Source organism: Benincasa hispida, chromosome 5, assembly GCF_027475165.1.
Source record: "Benincasa hispida cultivar pf3 chromosome 5, pf3_genome.v1.1, whole genome shotgun sequence".
In the NCBI taxonomy this organism is placed as follows: domain Eukaryota; kingdom Viridiplantae; phylum Streptophyta; class Magnoliopsida; order Cucurbitales; family Cucurbitaceae; genus Benincasa; species Benincasa hispida.
In genome coordinates this window covers 53,229,309-53,253,016 of record NC_143482.1, presented here as the reverse complement: position 1 = coordinate 53,253,016, position 23,708 = coordinate 53,229,309, and the positions used below count along the sequence as shown (strand labels likewise).

The 23,708-nt window shown below is 34.6% G+C and overlaps 1 protein-coding gene across 2 annotated transcripts; it reads left to right on the top strand.

The window, feature by feature from the left end:
- Nucleotides 1-4,448: 4,448 nt before the first annotated feature.
- On the top strand, nucleotides 4,449-9,049 carry LOC120077556 (homeobox protein SHOOT MERISTEMLESS-like). Of its 2 annotated transcripts, XM_090314243.1 has the most exons (5): nucleotides 4,527-4,679; nucleotides 4,794-5,176; nucleotides 5,976-6,207; nucleotides 8,202-8,446; nucleotides 8,621-9,049. In XM_090314243.1, the coding sequence occupies exons 2-5, from the start codon at nucleotides 4,826-4,828 to the stop codon at nucleotides 8,822-8,824; spliced, it is 1,032 nt and encodes a 343-aa protein (XP_090170369.1). In that variant the 5' UTR covers nucleotides 4,527-4,679; nucleotides 4,794-4,825; the 3' UTR covers nucleotides 8,825-9,049. The 2 variants fall into 2 exon arrangements, with proteins under 2 accessions (XP_090170368.1, XP_090170369.1); XM_090314242.1 differs by having other exon boundaries at nucleotides 4,449-5,176.
- The last annotated feature ends 14,659 nt before the right edge of the window (nucleotides 9,050-23,708 follow it).

Here is a 23,708-nt window from a genome sequence, read left to right as displayed (position 1 = left end):
CATTAATGTGAGCAAATTTTAATTAAATAATAAACTTTATTACTAAATTGTTTATTATGTTATTTTTATATGACAATTTGAATTTAAAGATAAATTACCCAAATTTTGGCCTAAAAAAGCTAATTAATTTTTTTTAGTAGAAAGTAATAAATATAAATCAAATTATTCACATATATAATATAAATTTAAACATATTCATTATCTTTCTCAATAAATAATCAAATTTGAAATTTAAATGTAATATTTATATAATAATAATAATAACATAACATTAAATAAATATACTAAATAAATATGCAAAAGCTAATCAGGGCGGGGACGGGGAACGGATCGGGGGCAGGGACGAAGACGGGGAATGCCGTTTAGCTCACAAGAAATTTTTCTCCCCTACTCCCTCCCCCATTCTCCGCCTAATCGGGAAATCCCTGTCCCGTCCTCATGGGAAAATTGGATATCTCTAGCATCGACTGATCCTTTATCTTTGTATATTGTTCAAAAAAAAGTATTTTCTTAATTTTTCAAATTTGACTTAATTTTTAAAAATACAATACAGAAACTGAATAACAAAAATATATAAATTCATAAACTCATAATCCAAAATTCAAAATTTAAAAATCAAATATAATAATCAAATTGAACATATATATATACTTTGAAATTTTGGATTTGTAAGGGCTATATTTTATAATGAGGCAAACAAGAGTGTTGTTTTTAGTATAATGGCTACAGGATTCGAATAGCAAATCTCTCGGTCATCAGCAAACATTTATACTAATTGAATTAAACTCATCTTGATAGGCAAAAATAAAAAATCAAATATAATTATCAATGAGGCTAATTAAATATATATATATAAACAATGAAGTTTTGAATTTGTAGGGTTATATATTTTATAATAAGGCAAAACTCAAAAGTGAGATGAATCATATATCATCAATCTAAAAAGTTGGATATTTGAATTTTAAGAGTTGAAAATAATTGAAGATTTTTCTTTTAAGTATTTCTTCTTAGTTTAGTAACATTTTTGAATAAAGTAAAAAGAAAAATTATACTATTGAGCTATTAATTTTGTTATATATTCAACTAATTCCATTTAAAATAGAAAAAAAAAATCACGATGCGACTCTTTAAATATAGAAGAAGACAGAAAGATGAATAACCACTCATATTAATGAAAACTTGCGACTATAACTTTCATTTCAACATTTTTTTTAATATTATATTTATTTATATATTTGAAAAAGTATAAAATAGATCTAGAGAGAACATAAATTGATTCACTCATAAAATTTTAGGATTTTAATCAATACAATCATTAACTTGGGGTTTAAGTGATACAGCTAAATATTTAGGGTTTTAATCGATACGATTGTTAACTTGAAGTCTTAAGAGTATATTTGCTTTACCTGTTTTGTTATTGAATCAAACTGACATTTAATGTAATGGTTTGTTTCACAATATTTTACCTTTTAAAACCCATGATACTATTATTTTATGAACTTTAAAACTTATTTAATATTGGTTTTCAAATACCCTTCATACAAGTGGGTTTAAGATGAATCACGAAAATATCACCCAATTATTTAATAAATTAATATAAATAATCATTATTATTAATTTTAATTAATTATTAAATATCTATATTATTTAGACAGGATAGAATTTAACTAATACATTTACGATTACTATTCTATTTTATCTTGATTATTTGATACAAAATTTTATAACTAATTATTAATATTATAATTAATTAATATTTTTATAGTTATCTTTAGTGATTAAATAAAATAGCTAAATTAAAAGCTCATGGCATATATAGCCAAATAAGGCTGCAATATTGCAAAAAATAGTAAAACTTAAAACTGATGGTAAATATAACAAAATTTACTTTCAACTCATAGAAATATCTAAAAAGCCGATTGAATCCACAAAAAAGGATTGAATACACGAAATTTCTAATTTTAGTGATAGACAGTAATAACTCCGTGATGTATTTATTTGATACTTTATTTGTTTGAGATTTGTGCTTTGGGATCAACTTATCATTTGTCTTTATAGGTAGCCACCTCCATAATTTGAAGTCAAACAGATAGTCAAAATTTATAGTATTCAGATAAACCTGGATGGAAGTACCGCTATAGAATTATAGTTATGACTGAGATAAACCATTTTATTGATAGACAAAGAAAACTATTCTAACTACCATTTAATATCCATACATGATAAAACAATATCAACCATCTCTAATGGGTTGTTTGGGAAGTTGGGATTTAATTAGAATTACTAAGAATCTGAGGGGTGTAAGAATGAGTGAGGAATCAAGGTTGGAATTGAAATGAGATTGTGAAGTGTTATGGTGGGAAAGAGGGTTGAATTGATAACTGTGGCAACGAAGTTTGGCATTACAAGTCGGTCCCAAGATGCTCAATTCAAACATGGACTTTAATTACATTACATTACAAGCTAACTCCATTGCAGGCCTACAAATAACCTCTAAGGGGGTGTTTGACGCGCAAATTTGGAATCTTAAATATGAGAATGTTAAGTCTGGCGATTAGATTGGGAGGTTTAGGTAGTCTGAATTTTTGAAAACTATGTTTGAAGTGTAGATTTTGGAAGTAGAAGTTTGGATTGCAAGTTTTAGTAGCCTAGGAATGAAGTGCAGATTTATAAATATTTAATTTGTGAAATATTTTCTTGTATTTGATCACCTGTTAGATTTTAAATTAGTTTAACATTTTCATCTTGATTATTTTAATATAGTTAAATTTAAAATAAACTAAAAAATTTAAAAGAATATTTTTTAAAAAAAATTTGAAATAGAGATTTTGGCTAACATTATAATTTTATTTAATCGATTATTTTAATAATTTGATATTTTAATCTTACTACATTTTGAAATAAATTTCATAGACTTTTGTCACTTTAACTAATTTGAAAATGATCAATTTTTTTTACCATAATACACTAATTTAAAATTGAAATAAACTAGTATTTTAATATTAAATTTAGTTATTGAAAAACTATACTTTTTTTTTCTTATCAAATTACATTTGAAGAATAAAAAATCATAAAATTTTGAGTTTTATTGTTTATTTGGTCGCTAAGTTATTTTAAACATTTTAAATCTTTACATTTAAAAAATGATTCTAAGTTGTCGAGCTAGTTAAATTAACCAACAAAAAAAATATGAAAATATTATTAAATTAAATTAGAGCTTTTAAACATATATAGTCCTACACATATAACCTAAATAAATACAACTATAAAATCATAGTCCATTGACATATTTGGAATGACTTAGAAAAAAATATCTTTCAAAAATTCATTCTTAATCAAACACTTTTGATAAAAACTCAATAAAATAAAATAAAACATACATGTAATTCAATTATTTTTTAAAAGTGTTTCTATATACAAATTTGTCTAGTTTGTTATATACGAAGAGTATTTTTATTAATGTTTTTCAAGATTAGTTGGTGACGGTCGCTGGAGGTGGCAGTCGGAGGGTGGCTAACACAGTTGGTGGCCGAAATTTTGCCAGTTTGGAGGAAAGAGGGTTGTTAGAGGTTGGTCGATGGTGGTCGGAGTTGGCCAGTGGCGACTAAAGGTTGGCCGACAACGGTCACCAAGGTAGCGATCGCCAAGGTGGCGGTGGTCGTCGGAGGTGGCTGACAGCGTTCGCCAGAGGTGGCTATTGGAGTTGATTCACAGCGTTTGCTAGAGGTGGCTACTGGAGTTGGCTCACGACAGTCGCCAAAGAGTGGCGGCTAGAGTTGATTGGCAGCGGTTGTCGGTGGGAGGTGGCTAGAGTTGACCGCAATGGTCACCAAAGGTGGTGTCTCGAGGTTGGCCAACGTACTTTCTAGATTAAATTAGAAAAAAAAAAAAAAGGAAGGAGGTAACCTATGAGCTTGAATAGTAAACACTATTCAAACTCATGGGGAAAGAATGTAATAAGCCAAGATTTCCTAAATCTATGCCCTGCACAAGGGTTGGGCTTACGATGCCTAACTCATCCAATCCCAACTCTTGAAACAAACACCCTCTAGGAGTGTGTTTGGTCCAAGGAGTTGGAAAGTCGGAGTTGAGAAGTCTGCTTATTTGGCCTAAAGAGTTAGTAGATCATACTACTAAAAAGACATCAATTCTATATCTTATCAACTCTTCACATTGTAAATCCGAGAGTTAATAACTCTCTAGTCTTCATAACTTCTAACTCCTCACTATTTTACTCTTTATCCTAAATACCTCCTAAGTATTGGATATAAAATTGACAATCACATTGTAACGTTGAACTAATCTTCCACTCACTCAGACCTATTTGAAAAGAAATAAATAGTAATTATTAAAAAGAAAAAAAAAAGGTGAGTGAGAGATGAAGAGTGTGTAAACAGAAGGGTGTCTCCTCCAATAGCACCAAAAAGACCTTTATTCCCATCAATCCCACCACACTTTGATTATCCATTTTGATCCCTTCAACCCCTCCAACTCCCTTCTTATTACCACATTTACCCATAAAAATTATTTCTTTCTTCTTAACACATCTTTCAATATTACACTTTCCCCCAAAACTCACTCTTCTTCTCTAAAAAATCCCAGTCAGAAAAAACCCCCCAAAACAAAAACTTCACTCCTCCTCATGGCTCCAATGAACGAGGTTCCATTCCATCGGGAAGGTAAACCCCAAAAAACAAAATTTTTCTAATCAATTTCTACCCTTCTTTCTCTTTCCATTTCACATCTGCTCGTGTGAACCAAAATAAAGTACGAAGAACACTGTTTTTGTTAAGCTTAAATAGCGGGAGATCAAAAAGGGAAGGCCATGGAAGGAGGAGGATCCAGTGGTAGCAGCTGTTCTTTCATGGCTACTTGTAACAGTACCACCACCACCACCAACAACAACAATTCTAACACTCCCATGATGATGATGTTCAATAGTAATAATCCTCAAACATTGGACGACAACAACAATAACAAGATGTTCTTGCCTTTGTCGTGGTCTTCTTCTACTTCCAACAATAATAATAATGCTCAAACTCAAAGGGTTTCTGCTTTTGTTCCTCATCCTCATACTAACAATAATGATGTTCTTACTACTTCAACTTCTAAAGCGAAGATTATGGCTCATCCTCTCTTCCCTCGCCTTCTCGCCGCTTATGTCAACTGTCAAAAGGTTTGTAAATTTACCGTCATCTATCAACTTAATTTATTATTTATTTATTGTTTTGGTTGAATCAATACTAGTAAATTAATTGTAACTCTTAAACTTTAGGGTTGGTAAGGTCTTTTTTTTACTAACCTATTTGTTGCAATTTTTTCTTGATTATTATTTATTAGGTCTTCTTGTTAATTTCCATAATTTAAATTTAAAAAAATAAAGAAATTTAAAGATGAGTAAAGAAAGTAAATTTGTTGGTAAGATTTTTTTTTCTTTCTTCTTCTAACCTATTTGTTGTTATTTCTGCTTGATTATTATTTATTAGGTCTTCTTTTAATGTTGCGTAATTTAAAATCAAATATAAAGAAATTTAAGATCAAAATGAGTGCAGAAAGTAAATTTTTTTCCCCATCTTCTGACCTATTTGTTGTTATTTCTTATTTATTATCATTTATTAGGTCTTCTTTTAATTTCCCATAATTTTAAATCAAATGTAAAGAATATTGAGAAGATGAGCAAAGAAAGTAAAATTTCTGGTAAGATTTTTTTTCATCTTCTAACCTATATGTTGTTATTTCTTCTTTATTATTATTATTATGTTTTCTTTTAATTCCCCATAATTTAAAATAAAAAATAAAGAAATTTGAGAAGATGAGTAAAGAAAGTAAATTTGTTCTTTAGATCTTTTAATTTTTATGACTCATCAGCGTAAGCTTTTTGGTTGAACGATTTATACGGAGTTGAGATTTAATTTTGTATTTTTGTTATGAGCGTATGATTTCATGTGGGTGTGTGTGGAATGTTGTTGGTTCAGGTGGGTGCGCCACCAGAAGTGGTGGCGAGACTAGAGCAGGCGTGTGCGGTGGCAACGGGAAGCTGTAGGGCGGCGGGACGTGGGGATGATCCAGCATTGGATCAGTTCATGGAGGCTTATTGTGAGATGTTAACCAAATATGAACAAGAGTTGACCAAACCTTTTAGAGAAGCAATGCTTTTCTTCTCAAGAATCGAGTCTCAGCTCAAAGCCTTGGCAGTTCCTTCTGATGGTTACTCTCTTTCTCTCTATTATTATCCTTAAAATCTCATATTATTTTAATTTTTATAACATTATTATATTATATGATATATTGTCCTTTTTGACCCTTCTATTAGATTATTATGATTTTAGGTGGGTAATAATATAGCTAATGGTTTTGCTCTGATGTGTCCTTTTTTATTCATGTTATAATTGCACATCAAATCAATGTTCAGAAATAAGTACTGATCACAAAAGCTCGAGTCCAAAAGGAGATTAAGATAAAGACTTATTTTTCTTTTCGGTAATTTTATTTTTGAACGTAAATAACACGTTAAAGATGTATCAACCTAATTGAGACATTTTTGGTGCACCTTTCGATCTCTTTTTCTCATCGTATTTTGTTGGAAAAAAAAGAAGGTTGTGAAAAGATCATCGAAGAACTAAACATGCATTGTAGGTTTAGGCTTAATTTGTTTGTTTATGATCAGTAGGTTAGGATTCAAGCTTTTCAAGTTGGTTTTGGTTCCCTTTACTTTGAGGGAAATGACTATGGCTAGCTAGCTACAATAGAAAAATGTTCTCCAATCATATTTATCTTATGATTTGGAGAGCTTTTTAATATGCAGTATAAATGTGGGAAGTGGGGATTTGAATTTCTCACTACCAAAAAATTTGAGTACATCTATGTGTTAGGCCATCTGATAATTTAACAATTTAGCTTTTAGGATGTGTGGTTCTTTTCTCTCAATTCTTTTACAATGATTTTCGTTTTTCTTGATGGCGAATTTGAATTTGACTTGTGCAAAATTCTTGAAATAATAACAGAAACAAGTTTGAATTTTGTAAATATTTGTAAAAAAATAGATAGCAAAAGAAAGAAACTCATAGGTGAAAGTGATCCATACAAGCTAAGCTTAGTTATCAAGACCAATAACTAAGGTCGGTCCTTTTGTTTTTAATTTTCTATTTTTTTAAATTATTTTGTTTCCTCCTAATTTCTTAGGATGGTTTTCAGATTTTTTTTTTTTTTTTTGTAGAAATTTTGAATTTTTAGCAAACAAAAATAAGTTTTTAAGTATTTTTTTTAGTTTGACTTGATTTTTTAAAATATTGGTATGAATTAAAGTGAATAACAAGATAAAGTAATTTGAATGTAATCAAAATTCTTGTGAGATGTTTTTGAACAATTTCTCTGAAATGATAAGATAGGGTTTTCAGTTGAATTAGCTTAGAAAAGTTTAAGAATGACGGCACACATTTACCCTTATATGTTAGAAAATAGTAAAGTTTTTTATTTTTATTTTTATTATTTTTTTATTTTTTAGGTAGAGAATTAAACCTTTTACCTAATGTGTTTATTAAAGATAAATTTATGCTGAGTTAAAAGAATATTTTATTTAATAAATTATGTTAGAATGATTACATATATTTAGAAGAAATTACTCCAAATGTGACTGCCATTGAAATTATAGTCCCTGTTGTAGAGATTAGATTTTTTTTAATAAAATTATACATGGAATATAGTTGATAACTTTTGACCTATTTCTTGTTCATTATCTACTAATTTCACCATTGAAAGTAAAAATCTTGACTCATTATATGCTGTCTTTAGGTTGGTTTCAACCTTTATAAAGTGAAAGGAGAAGGATTTTCTATTTTAAATGATTATTCATTTTGAATATAAATTCTCCCTGGAAGAAAGTTTGAACTTATGATGTGACCCAATTTTTTTTATTGGTTTAGTTATATTAATATTTAATTAATCAAATAAATTTTCTCTACAACATTATATTAATAAACACAAAAATAATGAAAAATTAAGTAAAGTACTTTATTGAGGTCAGCTAATTTACTAATGTTGTCATGTTGAAATAGGACAGGCTCATTAAGCCTAATAATTACTACAGCTCTAAGAAATGGTCGTGTGTTTAAATGTCTGTAATATTATTTCTTTTTCGAACCACAAGTATTTAGATGTTAAAGATATGAATGGTTGTGTTCTGAAATGGATGTCTGTCTTAGGTTTTGAGTTGGTCAGGCAAAACGAGTGCTCGAAGGAGATTGAGGTCGATATGAACGATAACTACATCGACCCTCAAGCCGAAGAGAAGGAACTCAAAGGCCAGCTTCTACGCAAATATAGCGGATATCTTGGTAGCCTAAAACAAGAATTTTTGAAGAAGAAGAAGAATGGAAAGTTGCCAAAAGAAGCTCGACAACAGTTGCTCGACTGGTGGAGTCGACATTACAAATGGCCATACCCCTCGGTATAAATCCCATTGACATTCATCTTACTTTCATAAAATGACTACGTGCATTAGAATCATATATATATATATACACATAGTTGTTTATTATGAACTCTTATTAACTTTCTGGTGTGCTCTGTATCGTTTGCGTCGTTGTACGATTAACGTGGTCGAAAATGTTATCGAGTGTAGGAGTCGCAAAAGGTGGCGTTAGCGGAGTCAACAGGGCTCGACTTGAAGCAGATCAACAATTGGTTCATTAACCAAAGAAAGCGCCATTGGAAGCCATCAGAGGATATGCAATTTGTGGTGATGGATGCTGCTCATCCACATTACTATTTGGACAATGTCATATGCAATCCTTTCTCTATGGACTGTTCTTCCACTCTTTTCTGATGAGATATGTACCATTTTAATATTGCTTTTGCTTATGTTAATTAATGTCATTTCCCATTTTGTTTTAGATTATTCTACATTTTGAACTTATAAGTTATAAAACCCTTTCCTTCTTCTTATCTCTTAGTTTAGGCTAGCTCCTTGTATTATTGTATGTGTTTTTAGTACTAATTTACCAATGGCTACTGCTTGCTAAAGAAGCTGATCTTTTGCCATTTTTTTAAACCTTTTTATTTCCATTTTGCTTGCTTTTTCTAAGTTTATCTTCATAGGACAATTGGAAATTTTGGCACCATATATCCAAATGAAACAAAATTTCTAGCAGTTGAAGAATTAATTTGATTTGAAAATGGTCAAGACATTGGTATGAACAACCATAAAACCCTAGTATACATTAAAATTAGATAGTTGGAAAAATTAAGTAAAAACTTATATTATATAAAATGATAAAACGACAAATTTAATTGTTTCTTTAATGATTGTTGAGATTTGACCATGATTCATTTGAGAAACTAAGTTGCATCTAATTCAATGCTTCTATTTTCTTTTTACACTACCAATTGAAAAAATTGAAAAAAAAATTATCAAACGAAATTTTATTATTAAGTGTTTTTAGATTGGACAAAATATGAATGTAGACACCAAATGCTTTTGTTGTTATTATGGAAGAATAAGATTGACAATTTTATAAGATTGTTGTTACAAAAAAAAACAAAAAAAACAAATAACTCTTATGGAAGCTACTTTTAGAAAGAAAAAAAAATCATACTTCAAAGTTACCAACTCGGTTATATAAAAATTAATCGAAAATATATAGAATTTATTAAGTTAAACTTAATTAATTTATTCAATTTCAATAAATTAGTTGACTAAAATATATATCATTAATGCTAGCAATAACGTAGTTCAATTAATAATATTATCAATCTTGTGATCTGAGGTTCGATTCTCTCACCTCACACTTAATTACAACACCTTTGCAAAAATATATATATAGAGAGAGAATAAGTAATGCATGTAAAAGTGTAAAGATTATTTTAGTTTTAAAATAGTATTTAGTTCTTTAATGAAAAAAGCTTTAATGCAAATATTTACCTGTAGGAGAGACTTGGAGTGGATTGAAGAATTATCTAGAAAATATGAAAAAAAGTATAATTGTAAAGAAAATTCTAGAGAGACATTTGTAACCATTAAATATTCTAGAGATATTACTTGTTGGCAAAATCTTAACCATAGATTTAAGGCTGCCAACTAGTATAAATAGGATAGATGTCCTACCATTTGTATCAAGCCAAAAAAAATTAGAAGTGCTCAAGAACACAAGTAGCCAAGAGAGGGTGTGGCCACATTGTTCAAGCCCCGGAATCAGCCCTTAAGGAGCAATTTTTCTACTTACCCTAACATCAGGGAACGAGTTAATTCTGTCTTGTGTAGTTGTATTCCTAGCTCCCCAATCAGACAAATCCCAAAATAGTAGGCATATTGGATCGGCGATCTGGCCATTCTCAACCATGCAAATCAAAGGACCGTCTTCATAGGAGTTCACAACTCACTCAGGATTCAGGTCATGTCATCTATGGTCATCTTGGTGAAATGTAAGTCTTTAGTATTAACGACATTATATAATGAGACTAGTCATTTCGTGGTTCAGTCTTATACAAACTCTTTGTATAAGATACCCCGCTCACATGTCTCCACATGAATGATCAGGATTAGATCATTTGTAGCACTTTACAACACTTGTAACATCTATAAAGCGGGTCATATCTGTAGTATCACTAGGATAAGGTACCCGACCTATATGTCTCTACATACACGTTTCAATTACATAAAATAACCTAGGATATTGGATTGAGTGTATGCTCATAAAATAACAATTATTTTAATAATAACAATTTGTTTATACAAGGTTTACAAACTATAAGAATACAAGAGAGATTTAGGACACCAATCCCAACACAACTAATATATGGGCATGTTGAAATTGACTGACTAAATGACAAACCAAGACGAAATAAAGAATTCTACAGTATTTTAGGAGATGAGTGACCTGAGACTATGATGCCACAAAGAAAACTCTTGATTTATTGAAAACCCATAAAGTTTTTGAGATACTTGAGGTGATGACAAAGTTGAAATGTTTGGAATGAGATACAGGCCATTAATGCATTTGCCTATAAAAAACAAAAATACAATTATCAAGATAAAATTGGCTAACAAACAGAAGATTAGGAGGAAATCATAAAGGATAATAAATAAGTCTGAAAAACGATTCTTAATAGCAAGTTTTAAACATCAAAACTAAAAGTTAAGAGAAACATGAAAAGAACTCTAAATTTCATGAGCGGAAGCGTTAAAACTAGTCACAGTGGCTCGATCACGAATTCCGTCGATGCATCTCTACCCTTACCTGAAACAACAACATGAGAAAGAATGAGTACAAAATACTCAGTAAGTAACCCCACCACTAGGGTCAAGCTAGGCATCTATGTCCTCTAGATACCTACCTCTGGTGAAACATATAAACTGCTCTAGTCCTCATGGGACACATATACACATGAAACAAAAAGAAGACTGAGTTCTATCCTATTGTAGTTAACTATGCCCACTACCTCTGGTGAATCCCGAAGGAGACACAAACTGGTGAATCCCGAAGGAAACACAAACTGGTGAATCCCGAAGGAAACAAAAACTGATGAATCCCGAAGGAAACATAAACTGGTGAATTTTGAAGGAAACACAAACTGGTGAATCCCGAAGGAAACACAAAATCTAATGGGCATCTAACTAATCAGTAAGGACACTTGCATAGTCTCAGCCTCATAATTATCACTATATGAATCTATAACATACATATATACCTCAACATCATGGCTCTACAACATACACATATACCTCAACATCATCAGATCAAATACAACCATATGGAATCACATACCATCTCATACTAGCATTCAAGTGTCTATGTGCACAAATAAATATTTCAGATCTCGTACTAGAACATAGTTTGGTCATATTATACTATCAGTCTATCATGCTGTCATTCTGTCATAACATTCATTTATCATGCTAGCATACATCTAATTCCTGGCCCGTGGGCAGTTCCAGTAGTAAGATTACTTACTCCGAGTCGATACTCCACAGATAAAAATTAGACCACCAAACTATAACGGCAAATCCAAAGTAGCGATCCTACAACAAAACAACTCTCAAATTTCAATTGAAACCACAATTGTAAGCCTTCAGGTCTAAATCCAAACTATCAAGAACTTACTCACAGAATGAAAATCACTTCCACTTTCCTCGACGGTGCCTTCTTTGACTTCCAAACTCTTTGACGACTTTAGCTTGAAACAAAACCCAGCAAAGGCGAGTCATAACACTGAAACACAATATTAATGGCCAAGAGAACGAAACAAACCGACACAACCTTACCCCAACAGATCTAACGAAGACCAAGACAGACCCGACGCGGAAGGGTGACGACAACCGGTGGCGAAAAACCTGGGGTGGCAGACGCGGCTTGAAGTGGTGCTTGTGTACGATCGGTGCTAGGCGAACGACAGAGGATACCGACCGGACGAGTGACGCGTAAAGAAGCTCGGCTGGACGAGCTCGAAAAATTGGGCGAGCGTCTCGGCTCTCGACGGAACGCAGCGGACGCCTTCGGATCTGGGCTCTTGACGGAACACAGCGGACGCCTTCGGATCTGGGCTCTTGACGGAACACAGCGGACGCCTTCAGATTTGGGCTCTCGATGGAACGCAATGGACGAGGCGTCTGCTCTGACCGGCTGGCGCGCTGAGGGGGCTTCGAATCGCAGACAGATCGTCGGCGTCGGGTTCGACGAAAAACTGAGCTGTCATCGACGGCTAGGTTTTCTCAAGGGGGGCGTGCAGTGAGGTTGAAGAAGAAGAGTTTAAGTTTTGTTTATATAAAAAGAAAAATAATAATAAAAATAATAATAAAACAAAAACTAAAAAGGAAATAAAATAAACTTTATTTTATTCCTTTCCTTATTCCACTTTATACTATTAAATTCATTTCCTTCCCAAAATGGAATTAATTCCTGTCATTAATTTCCAAATTGAATAAATTCAACGCCAAAAATGAAATTCCGCAACTACACTTGACTTCCAAAATTCCAAAAATACGCTCAATAATAAAAGGAAATACTGAAATTACACAAAAAAATAAAAAATATATTTGGGGTGTTACATTCTTCCCTCCTCAAAGAACTTCCATCCTCGAAAGTTCATTCCTGAAAAAGTTCCAGGTACTAGCCTTCATCTCGTCCTCCCGCTCCTAGGTAACCTCATTGAACTGGTGATTCTGCCACAAGACCTTCACAAATGCAATTTCCCGACGGCGCAAAGTCTTTACCTCTCTGGCGAGGATCTCTATAGGCTTCTCCTCGTAGCTCAAGTTGTCATTCAACTGTAAGGGCTCGTAGTCAACTACATGGGATGGGTCTGTCACATACTTCCTCAACATCGAAACATGGAAGACATTATGAACTAATGACAGTGCTGAGGGCAATGCCAATCGGTAAGCTACGGGGCCATCTCTCTCTAAGACCTCGAAAGGTCCAATGAATCTCGGATTCAACTTCCCCTTCTTGCCAAACCTCAGAATACCTTTCATGGATTTCACTTTTAAGAACACTTTCACACCAGTCTCAAATTCCAGGTCGTTACGTCTTACATCGGCATAGCTCTTCTGTCTACTCTAAGTTGTTTGCATACGAGCCCTGATCTTCTGTATTACCTCATTCGTGGTCTACACCAATTCAAGTCTTAACAATTTCCTTTCTCCTACCTCATCCTAACACACAGGGGACCTGCAACTCTTCCCATATAGGGCCTTAAAGGGTGACATCCCAATAGTGGATTAGTAGCTGTTATTATAAGCAAACTCCATTAAGTGCAAGTGAGCATCCCAACATCCTGAAAATTCTATGGCACAGGCACGCAACATGTCTTCCAATATCTGATTCAATTGTTCTGTCTGCCCATCAGTTTGTGGGTGGAAAGCTGTACTGAAATCTAACCGGGTCCCCAAAGCTGCTTGAAGACTTTTCTAGAAATTAGATGTGAAACGAGGGTCTCTGTCTGACACGATGGACACAGGCACTCCGTGCAACCTCACCACCTCGTTCAAGTATAACTGTGCCCACTTATTCACTGAAAAGGTGGACTTCCCAGGTATGAAATGTTCTAACTTTGTAAGTCTGTCTACCACAACCCATAATACAGTAAAACCTTTGACTGTCCGTGGCAATCACACGATGAAGTCCATAGACACATTCTCCCACTTCCATTCTGGTACACTCAATGGCTGTAACAAGCCTGCTGGTTTCTGCCTCGGAGCTATCACCTGCTGGTACACCAAGCATTTATTGACGAACTGTGCAATCTCTCTTTTCATATCATTCCACCAGTAATAACGTTTCAAGTCCTGATACATCTTGGTGCTGCCGGGGTGAATCGAAAATAAGGAATTATGGGCCTCTGCCAATAACTCATCTTTAATATCACTAACTGCTAGCACGCACAAACGTCCCTGATAAAGGAGGGCACTTTCTTCTGATACTGAGAATTTGCCATCCTGGTCTAACTCAACCTTATGAACTCTCTCTCCAAATAAGGGTCGCCTCGCTACGCATCAATAATCTTCTGCCTTAGACTCAGTCACACTGACAGCTGTGATAACTGTGCTGTAACCCTTCCCACTGTCACTGCAATCTCTGCCCTTTCCAATTCCCTGCACAAGTGGGTCTGTCTGGTAATGAGGCTGCTGAATGAGCCATTTTTCTGCTTAGAGCATCTGCCACTACATTTGCTTTTCCCGGGTGGTACAAAATTTCACAGTCATAATCCTTCACCAGCTCCAACCACCTTCTTTGCCTCATGTTTAACTCTTTCTGAGTGAAAAAGTACTTTAAACTCTTGTGGTCGGTGAAGATCTATATCTTCTCTCCATATAAGTAATGCCTCCAGATCTTGAGAGCAAAAACCACTACTGCTAACTCCAAGTCATGCGTGGGATAATTATGTTCATGTTTCTTTAGCTGACGTGAAGCATAAGCAACTACTCTGCCCTGCTACATCAATACGCATCACAACCCCTTTTTGGAAGCATCACTGTAAATGAAAAAACCACCTGATCCATCCGGTACTATAAGAACTGGGGTTGAAACCACCTCTGCTTGAGGTCTTGGAAACTATTTTCACAAGCCTCATTCCAAACAAATGCTGCTTCTTTTCAGGTCAACTGAGTCAATGGGGAGGCTATGTGAGAGAAGTCCTTTACAAATCGTCTATAGTAGCATGCTAACCCCAAGAAATTGCGCACCACACTGACTATGGTTGGACGAGCCCAACTTGTAACTGCCTCAATCTTTGCAGGATCCACAAAGATACATTCCTTCGATACTACAAGCCCTAGAAAGGACACCTGCCTCAACAAAAATTCACATATAGAAAACTTAGCATACAACTTATTCGCCCTTAACGTCTCCAAAAATTTTCGCAAATGCTCCTCATGCTCGGCCTCTGTCTTGGAATAAACCAAAATGTCATCAATAAAAACAATCACAAAGGTCTCGAGGAATTCCTTGAACACCCTATTCATCAAATCCATGAACACTACTGGTGCATTTGATAGACCAAACGACGTCATTATGAACTCATAATGTCCATACCTCGAACGAAAAGCTATCTTGGGTATGCCACTGTCCTTTATTCTCAGCTAGTGGTATCCTGACCGGAGATCAATCTTAGAGAATATCGTAACTCTCTGCAACTGGTCAAACAAATCATCAATCCTAGGAAGGGGATACTTTTTCTTGACAGTCACCTTGTTCAGCTCTCTGTAATCAATGCACAGACATAACGATCCATCCTTCTTTTTCACAAACAAAATAGGTGCACCCCATGGTGATACACTAGTACATATGAAACCCTTGTCCAACAACTCCTGCAATTGGACCTTCAGTTCCTTCAACTCTTCCGAATCCATCCTATATGGAGCCTTCGAAATAAGGGTTGTGCCTGACTCCAACTCAATAGCAAAATCTATCTCCCGCTGCGGGGGCAGTCCGGGAAGATCCTCTGAAAAAACATCTAAAAAATCCCTCACTATTGGCTCCAAGTCAAGGTGACTTCAGTCCCTCTAGTGTCCACCACATTGGCCATAAAGCCCCAGGCTCCTTGGTCAAATAGTCTACTGGCCTTCAATATTGAAATCACTTTGGATAGGACTACAGTCCTAACCCTTTTAAACTTAAACCTGGCTCCTTAGAAGGGTTAAAGATGACCTCCTTACGAGAGCAATCTATGCTGGCATGATTAGCTACTAACCAATCCATGTCCAAAATCACATCAAAATTGCGCATATCTAAAATTATCAAGGTTACATCTAATGCGCGATTTACTACCTCTACTTGAAATGCTTTTATCTTTTCTGTAGTTAACATGATCTCTCCTGATGAAGTGGAAATGGAAAATGAAAATGGTAAAGGTTCTGAGTTTAACATGGCATGCCTTACAAATACAGCAGATATAAACGAATGCGACAAACAAAACGAAAGCATGGTGCCCTAAAATGGGAAGCGTACCTATCACCACTGTGCTTGACTTCTCGGCCTCACGCGAGTGGTAGAGAACACTCTACCCTGCTGCTGCTGACGACTCAGGCCCCCCTGAAATGAGCTTATGGGCTGGCCCCTGTGCTCAGGCACGTTCCTTCTTGGGCATCTCTCTGACATATGCTCCTTCTGGCCACATCAAAAATAGATCCCAAAACCGGCTAGGCAATGTCCCTAGTGTCGCCTACTACAAATAGTACATATCGACCTATCTTCCCTGTCAGTTACAACTTAGGAACCCTGCTGTCCCCACTGACGAGGAGTACTCACTGTGTTCTGGTTCCTCTGCTGATGCTCAAGAGCCTTGGGCTCAACCTTCCTTTTCTGACCTGCGGAGGTCCCAATCTCGAGCAACCTCCTGTATTCCTCTCCCACCTGGGAGTAAGCATCAATCCTCACGGTGGCCTTTAGTGCCGCAGCATACGTCTTGAGGTCTAAGGCATGCACAATACCTTGCAGTCCGCTCCTCAGGCCCTGGATGAATCTCTCTGTCCTCGCTGCCTCGATGGTTACTAGTTCAGGAGCAAAGTGAGAGAGTTTATCGAATTCCTGCTCATACTCCTCTACCGACATAACTCCCTGTTTCAATCTCTCTGTCCTCGCTGCCTCTGCCTGCTTGTTGTATCGATTGTTGTCTGAAAAATACTTCTCATAAAAGTGCTCCTTGAACTGCTTCCAGGTAGCAAGCTCCCCACTAGTATCAATCATCTTCTCTGCTGAATGCCACTAGATTTCCGCGTTACCAGTCAATATGAAAACTGCGCATTGAAGCTTGTGCTCTTCCGGGCACCTCATAAAATAGAATATTGTCTCAATAGATGACAACCACGTCTCTGCTTTGGTGGGTCTCCCAACGATCTCTTAAGTGAGCAAGGGTCATACTTCCGGAAATCCCTCAGATGTTTAGCCTCAAGAGACAGGCCCTGCATGTCTCTATCCTGCGGTCAGGTGTGTTGTAACTGCTTGGGTGGCATCGATTCCTCCTGAGCCTGGGTCTGGGTAGTTTGTCCTGCCATCGTGCTACGAATCAGCTCATGCAGCTTTCCCATTAGAGAAGATGCAACAACTTCACTAATTCTAGCTTCCATTGCCTTTTCATCAATTTGGGTCACAGGCGGATTTGGAGCTGCCGGAACAGTTTGGCTACTCTCAGCTCTCTCTGCTTGCACTTCTTCTCTAACTGTCTTTCTTGTTCTAGGTTTAGGTGCCATGTCCTGTCATGAATTCATACGTTAACTAGCTATTTCTGGGTCTTTCTGAGAAATCATGCATTTAAAACACTACATCATTGTTCTCATATATGCATTGAAACTTTCATTAGTAGGACGTACCTGGCGATGATGAGGGATCCGTTACTGGGCCACAGGGACTATCTAGACTTACGTAATAAGTCATGAGCGGAAGCGTAAATCATAAAGGATAATAAATAAGTCTGAAAAACGATTCTTAATAGTAAGTTTTAAACATCAAAACTAAAAGTAAAGAGAAACATGAAAAGAACTCTAAATTTCATGAGCGGAAGCCTAAAAACTAGTCACAGTGGCTCGATCACGAATTCCGCTTGTCCATTGCCCGTGCATCTTTACCCTTATCTGAAACAACAATATGAGAAAGAATGAATACAAAATACTCAGTAAGTAACTCCACCACTGGGGTCAGGCTAGGCATCTATGTCCTTTAGATACCTACCTCTGGTGAAACATATAAACTGCTCTAGTCCTCATGAAACACATATACACATGAAATAAAAAGGAGACTAAGTTCTATCCTACTGTAGTTAAGTATGTCAACTACCTCTGGTGAATCCCGAAGGAGACACAAACTGGTGAATCCCAAAGGAAACAAAAACTGATGAATCTCGAAGGAAACATAAACTGGTGAATTTTGAAGGAAACACAAACTGGTGAATCCCGAAGGAAACACAAAATCTAATGGGCATCTAACTAATCAGTAAGGACACTTGCATAGTCTCAGCCTCATAATTATCACTATATGAATCTATAACATACATATATACCTCAACATCATGGCTCTACAACATACACATATACCTCAACATCATCAGATCAAATACAACCATATGGAATCACATACCATCTCATACTAGCATTCAAGTGTCTATGTGCACAAATAAATATTTCAGATCTCGTACTAGAACATAGTTTGGTCATATTATACTATCAGTCTATCATGCTGTCATTCTACCATAACATTCATTTATCATGCTAGCATACATCTAATTCCTGGCCCGTGCCAGTAGTAAGATTACTTACTCCGAGTCGATACTCCACAGATAAAAATTAGACCACAAACTATAACGGCAAATCCAAAGTAGCGATCCTACAACAAAACAACTCTCAAATTTCAATTGAAACCACAATTGTAAGCCTTCAGGTCCAAATCCAAACTATCAAGAACTTACTCACAGAATGAAAATCACTTCCACCTTCCTCGACGGTGCCTCCTTTGACTTCCAAACTCTTTGACGACTTTAGCTTGAAACAAAACCCAGCAAAGGCGAGTCATAACACTGAAACACAATATTAATGGCCAAGAGAACGAAACAAACCGACACAACCTTACCCCAACAGATCTGACAAAGACCAAGACAGACCCGACATGACAGGGTGACAACAACCGACGGCGAAAAACCTGGGATGGCGGACGCTGCTTGAAGTGGTGCTCGCATACAGTCGGTGCTAGGTGACGATAGAGGAGATCGACAGGACGAGCGACATGCAGAGGAGCTCGGCTAAACAAGTTGGAGAAATTGGGCGAGTGGCTCTCGGCGGAACGCAGCGGACACCTTCGAATCTAGGTTCTCGGCGGAACGCAACGGACACCTTTAGATCTGGGCTCTCGGCGGAACGCAGCGGACGAGGCGTCTGCTCTGACTGGTAGGCACGCTGAGGGGGCTTCGAATCGTCGACCGCTCGTTGGCGTCGGGTTCGACGGAAAATTGAGCTGTCGTCGACGGCTAGGTTTTCTCAGGGGGGGCGTGCGGTGAGGTTGAAGAAGAGTTTAAGGTTTTTTTTTATTTTTTATAAAAAGAAAATAATAATAATAATAATAATAAAACTAATACTAAAAAGGAAATAAAATAAACTTTATTTTGTTCCTTTCCTTATTCCATTTTATACTATTAAATTCATTTCCTTCTCAAAATGAAATTAATTCCTGTCATTAATTTCTAAATTGAATAAATTCAATGCCAAAAATTAGATTCCGCAACTACACTTGACTTCCAAAATTCCAAAAATGCCCTCAATAATAAAAGGAAATACTGAAATTACACAAAAAAAATATATATATATATATATATATATATATATATTTGGGGTGTTACAATATTGGTAAACTAATTTATACTTCAAATGAATTTTAAATAAGTGTCTATCTATAACTATTCATGCACTAATAATATATACTTGAAATTGAATTTTGAATGAGTATTGGTATACTACTAATATAACAATATTATACTTAAAATGGATTTAAATCGTGAGTTATATACTATTGATATTGGGATGTATATCATAAAGCCTTGTAGTTATATGTTATTTGATATAATGGTTAATTATTTTATATATGCAATAATCCATTAAAGAAAGACCCAATGTTATTTTATGTAACTTAAACATGTATGTATTTGACATGCAGATGGATCATGTTTAAGTAATAACATAAATGGTTTGTAGTATATGGATAGTTTGCGTACAATTGTAAAGTATTACAAACGATTTGATTCTAATCGTTCATGTGGAGACATGCGAGTAGAGGTATCCTATACAAAAAGTTTGTATAAGACCGAACCTCGAAACAATTAATCTCTCTTTATAATACCGTTGACTGAAGAGATTAAAAATTCATAGGATGACCATAGGTAACTCTACCTCAATCCCGAGTAATTTATAAACCCATGTCTATGAAGGCAGTCCTTTGATCTGTATGGATGAGAGTGGCAAGATTTGACGAATTAATGCCATTTTGGAGATTTGTCCGAGTAGGAAGTTGGGAACATAACTACACAAAATGAAATTCACTCATTTCCGTCTTTAAGGCAAGTAGATGAATTGCTCCCTTAAGTGTTGACTTCGAGTCTTGAACAATGGGGCTCATCCCTCTCATTGGTGCAAAAGGGTCTTATTTATGGTAGGACATAAACAGGTTGTTAATTAGAGGATTGGTGAGATTTAAGGAGTTAGATGTAATTATATGGGTAAAACGATAATTTTATCCACCTATAATTAAGAGCAATTCGTAAAGGGTCGACTTACTATCGATTGGTTATATCTGTGAACATAACAATATATCTATAGTGCAAAAAGTGCAGCTATCGGTCTTTAGTGAAGTGTCGATAATTTATAAATGGTGATTAATTTAATTAAAGAGTTTAATTAATTAATCTCATATTATTTGAGCTTCTAATCTGTAGGTTCATAAGGTCCTATTGTTAGCTCATTAAGGATAAAACAAGGAATTAATGTTTTTGGAGTAGTTCAAATTATTCAAATTAATTAAGAGAATTAAAAGTACTTATGTGATTAATATAGAGTATAATGTCTATTTAATATAGTATATAGCTAATTATAAATATGATTTATAATTAAAACTATATAATATGTGAGAAATGAATATTTGAATAAGATTCAAATATAAGTTATATGAATAAGATTCATATCAATATTATAGGTTAAAAAAATAATATGAATAGATTCATGTTAAAACTATAGGTTATAAGAGAGATGTGCATTTTAATGTGATTAAAATCTATATTATATGATTGATTAATTAAGAGTTAATTAACTAATAATTTAGTAATATTATAATTAATATAATATTATTAACTCCCCATGATATAGGCATTATTTTTCATGTGAAGAGTTGAGATAACTTCTCCCAATCCTTTTCTTCATCTGTTGTTGAGATTGTAGAGGTATCATTGGAATAGACGTGAAAAATTCTCTCATCTTTGATCTTCTATAATTAATCTTCCCTCCCCCAAAAACAAGTAGAAGCCCACACATCCTCAAATCCTTGTCTGAGAATAGTGAGGAATCCATGTAGTAATGTCCTCAAGCACTTGTTTTGTTGTGATTGTGATCTCACCGATTCAAGAGAAGACTTTTGTGTTCGTGCAGAAAAGTTTCTATTCATGATCATCGAAGAGGAATTTTGAAAGGAAGAATTCTTTAAGGGTAAGTACTTTTATTCCCTCCATTTCTCTGTAGAAAGCATGCTTATAGGTTTTATTTTGTTTATCCTGTTGTATATAATATTGTATGTTGTTCTCTATTTTTGATGTTTTCCAAAATTGGAATTTAATTGCACAACACTCACATGCTTCCATGAGAAATTCCATTCCTTCACTTTAAGGGTAAGTTCTATTCCTCTTTATAAAAAAGTGCTTATGTACTTTATGTTTATCCTTGTATTTTGTATGTTTCTCTATTTTCACAATTTCCAAAACGAATTTCAAAAGCACACGTGTTCACGCGCTTTTGTTGCAAAATTTGATTCCTTCAATTCATATACTAAAAATGTATATTAAATGAATTTTTAATGACTACTGATATACTATTAATACATCTTTGTTATAAACTTAAATAAAATTTGAATGATGGTTGATAAACTACTGATACACCAAATATTTAGAATTGCATTTTGAGCTCATTATGATATACTATCAGTACTCTAATGATCTACTCAAAATTCATTTTGAATTAGTACTACTAAACAAATGAAATGTCAATGCCATACTTTAAGTATCATTCTAAATGATATAATTCATATTTGGTATATCAATAATATTATTGATATGTTTTTTTGTCTTCTCTAAATCAGGTATATAATTCAATTAATATACAAAATATGAAATATTTGGTATACAATTAATTTACCAAATTAAATGTAACTTATATACTGATACATGTCATGAAATGCATGTTTTTAGGCCTTTATTTGCACACTTCTACTTATAAAAATGGGTTCTTGTATGTGTTTTCCCCTAAATTTAGTCTTAATTAGCTAAAATGAGCTCAAGAGGGTTTGATTGAGCTTAAAAGTTGTTATTTACTGATTTGGGGGTGATTTTGTAGACTTTGGTAGGTGATTTTGGCCAGATTGCAAAGTTTTCCTCAATGCGGGCGCATTAGTGAACTCTAATTTTTCTGAATTCAACCCAGTCAAATATGGTTGCGATTTTCATGTTCCAAGCAGTTGTCCAGCCTCGATTTCACCTGGTAAATCATCAGAGTACAGATTTCAGTCCTTCTCAGCTACTTTGAAGTCTATAAAAGGAGGAGAAGTCCTTCATCTCATTGAACAACTCTTCATCTTTGAATTCATCATCACTCTTCCACTGTTTCTATCATTTGTATCAGTCCTCCTAGACGTTTTCTCAGATTCTCAAGTTAGTAGCCTCAAGAAGGAAAGTTCCCTTGAGGCATAGCTGCTCTAGGTTATCTCACCTCATGAAAACGTGTGGTGAGGAATCATTCACCCTTGAAATGGAGGGAAAGATTGGGAAATTGAGAACTTGTCCCAAGATCACTCAAGTTGTAATTTTCAACATTTTCCATTAACTTATTCCTTATAGTTTCTCTTATTTTCTTTTCAACATTAAACTCTATATTGTTGCTATGATTTATGATTTAATAAAGTTCATTATTTTATCATTTGTCATGAGTTAAACCTTTCTAGAGGTTTAGGAATGTGGATGCCCTAGGTTGTTATGGTTTAAGTAATAATGTTGCACTTCATACCACTTTATTTTACGTGTCCTCTTTGTTGAATTTAAAGATAAAATCTATAAGTTGAACTGACCACTTACTTTAACAATCTAGTAGAGTTCTAATGCTGCAAAAGTTAGGGTGTAAATGAATGTCACAAAGGGATATGGGACTGTGAGCCTAGAAATAGGACTGTCACTTCACCTTAGAAATAAAGGACACTGTAAGATAAAGAAACTGAACTTGAACTAATTTAAGATCCAGCTAACCATGGAAACATTAGGCATTGTTACTTAGACCTCCTAAAGGAACTTGATACAAGACCAAATATGAGTAGATTCTGTTCATTTGTAACCCATCGTCCAGGTATGATGCGATTGCATCACTTGAGGCATAACAACCGAAAGGATGAAACATTCTTTGCCCATGTTTTATCATCATTGTTTACTGTTTTTAGGCTTTTTCCTCACCTACCTCATTATAAACTTTTCATTGGTTACCTTAG

Bases quoted from the DNA above. Each gene is read 5' to 3' on its own strand.
- LOC120077556 (XM_090314242.1), top strand. From the start codon at position 4,826: ATGGAAGGAGGAGGATCCAGTGGTAGCAGCTGTTCTTTCATGGCTACT. The intron at 5,177-5,975 runs GTTTGTAAATTT...TTGTTGGTTCAG, and splicing joins CTTATGTCAACTGTCAAAAG to GTGGGTGCGCCACCAGAAGT. The intron at 6,208-8,201 runs GTTACTCTCTTT...TGTCTGTCTTAG, and splicing joins CTTGGCAGTTCCTTCTGATG to GTTTTGAGTTGGTCAGGCAA.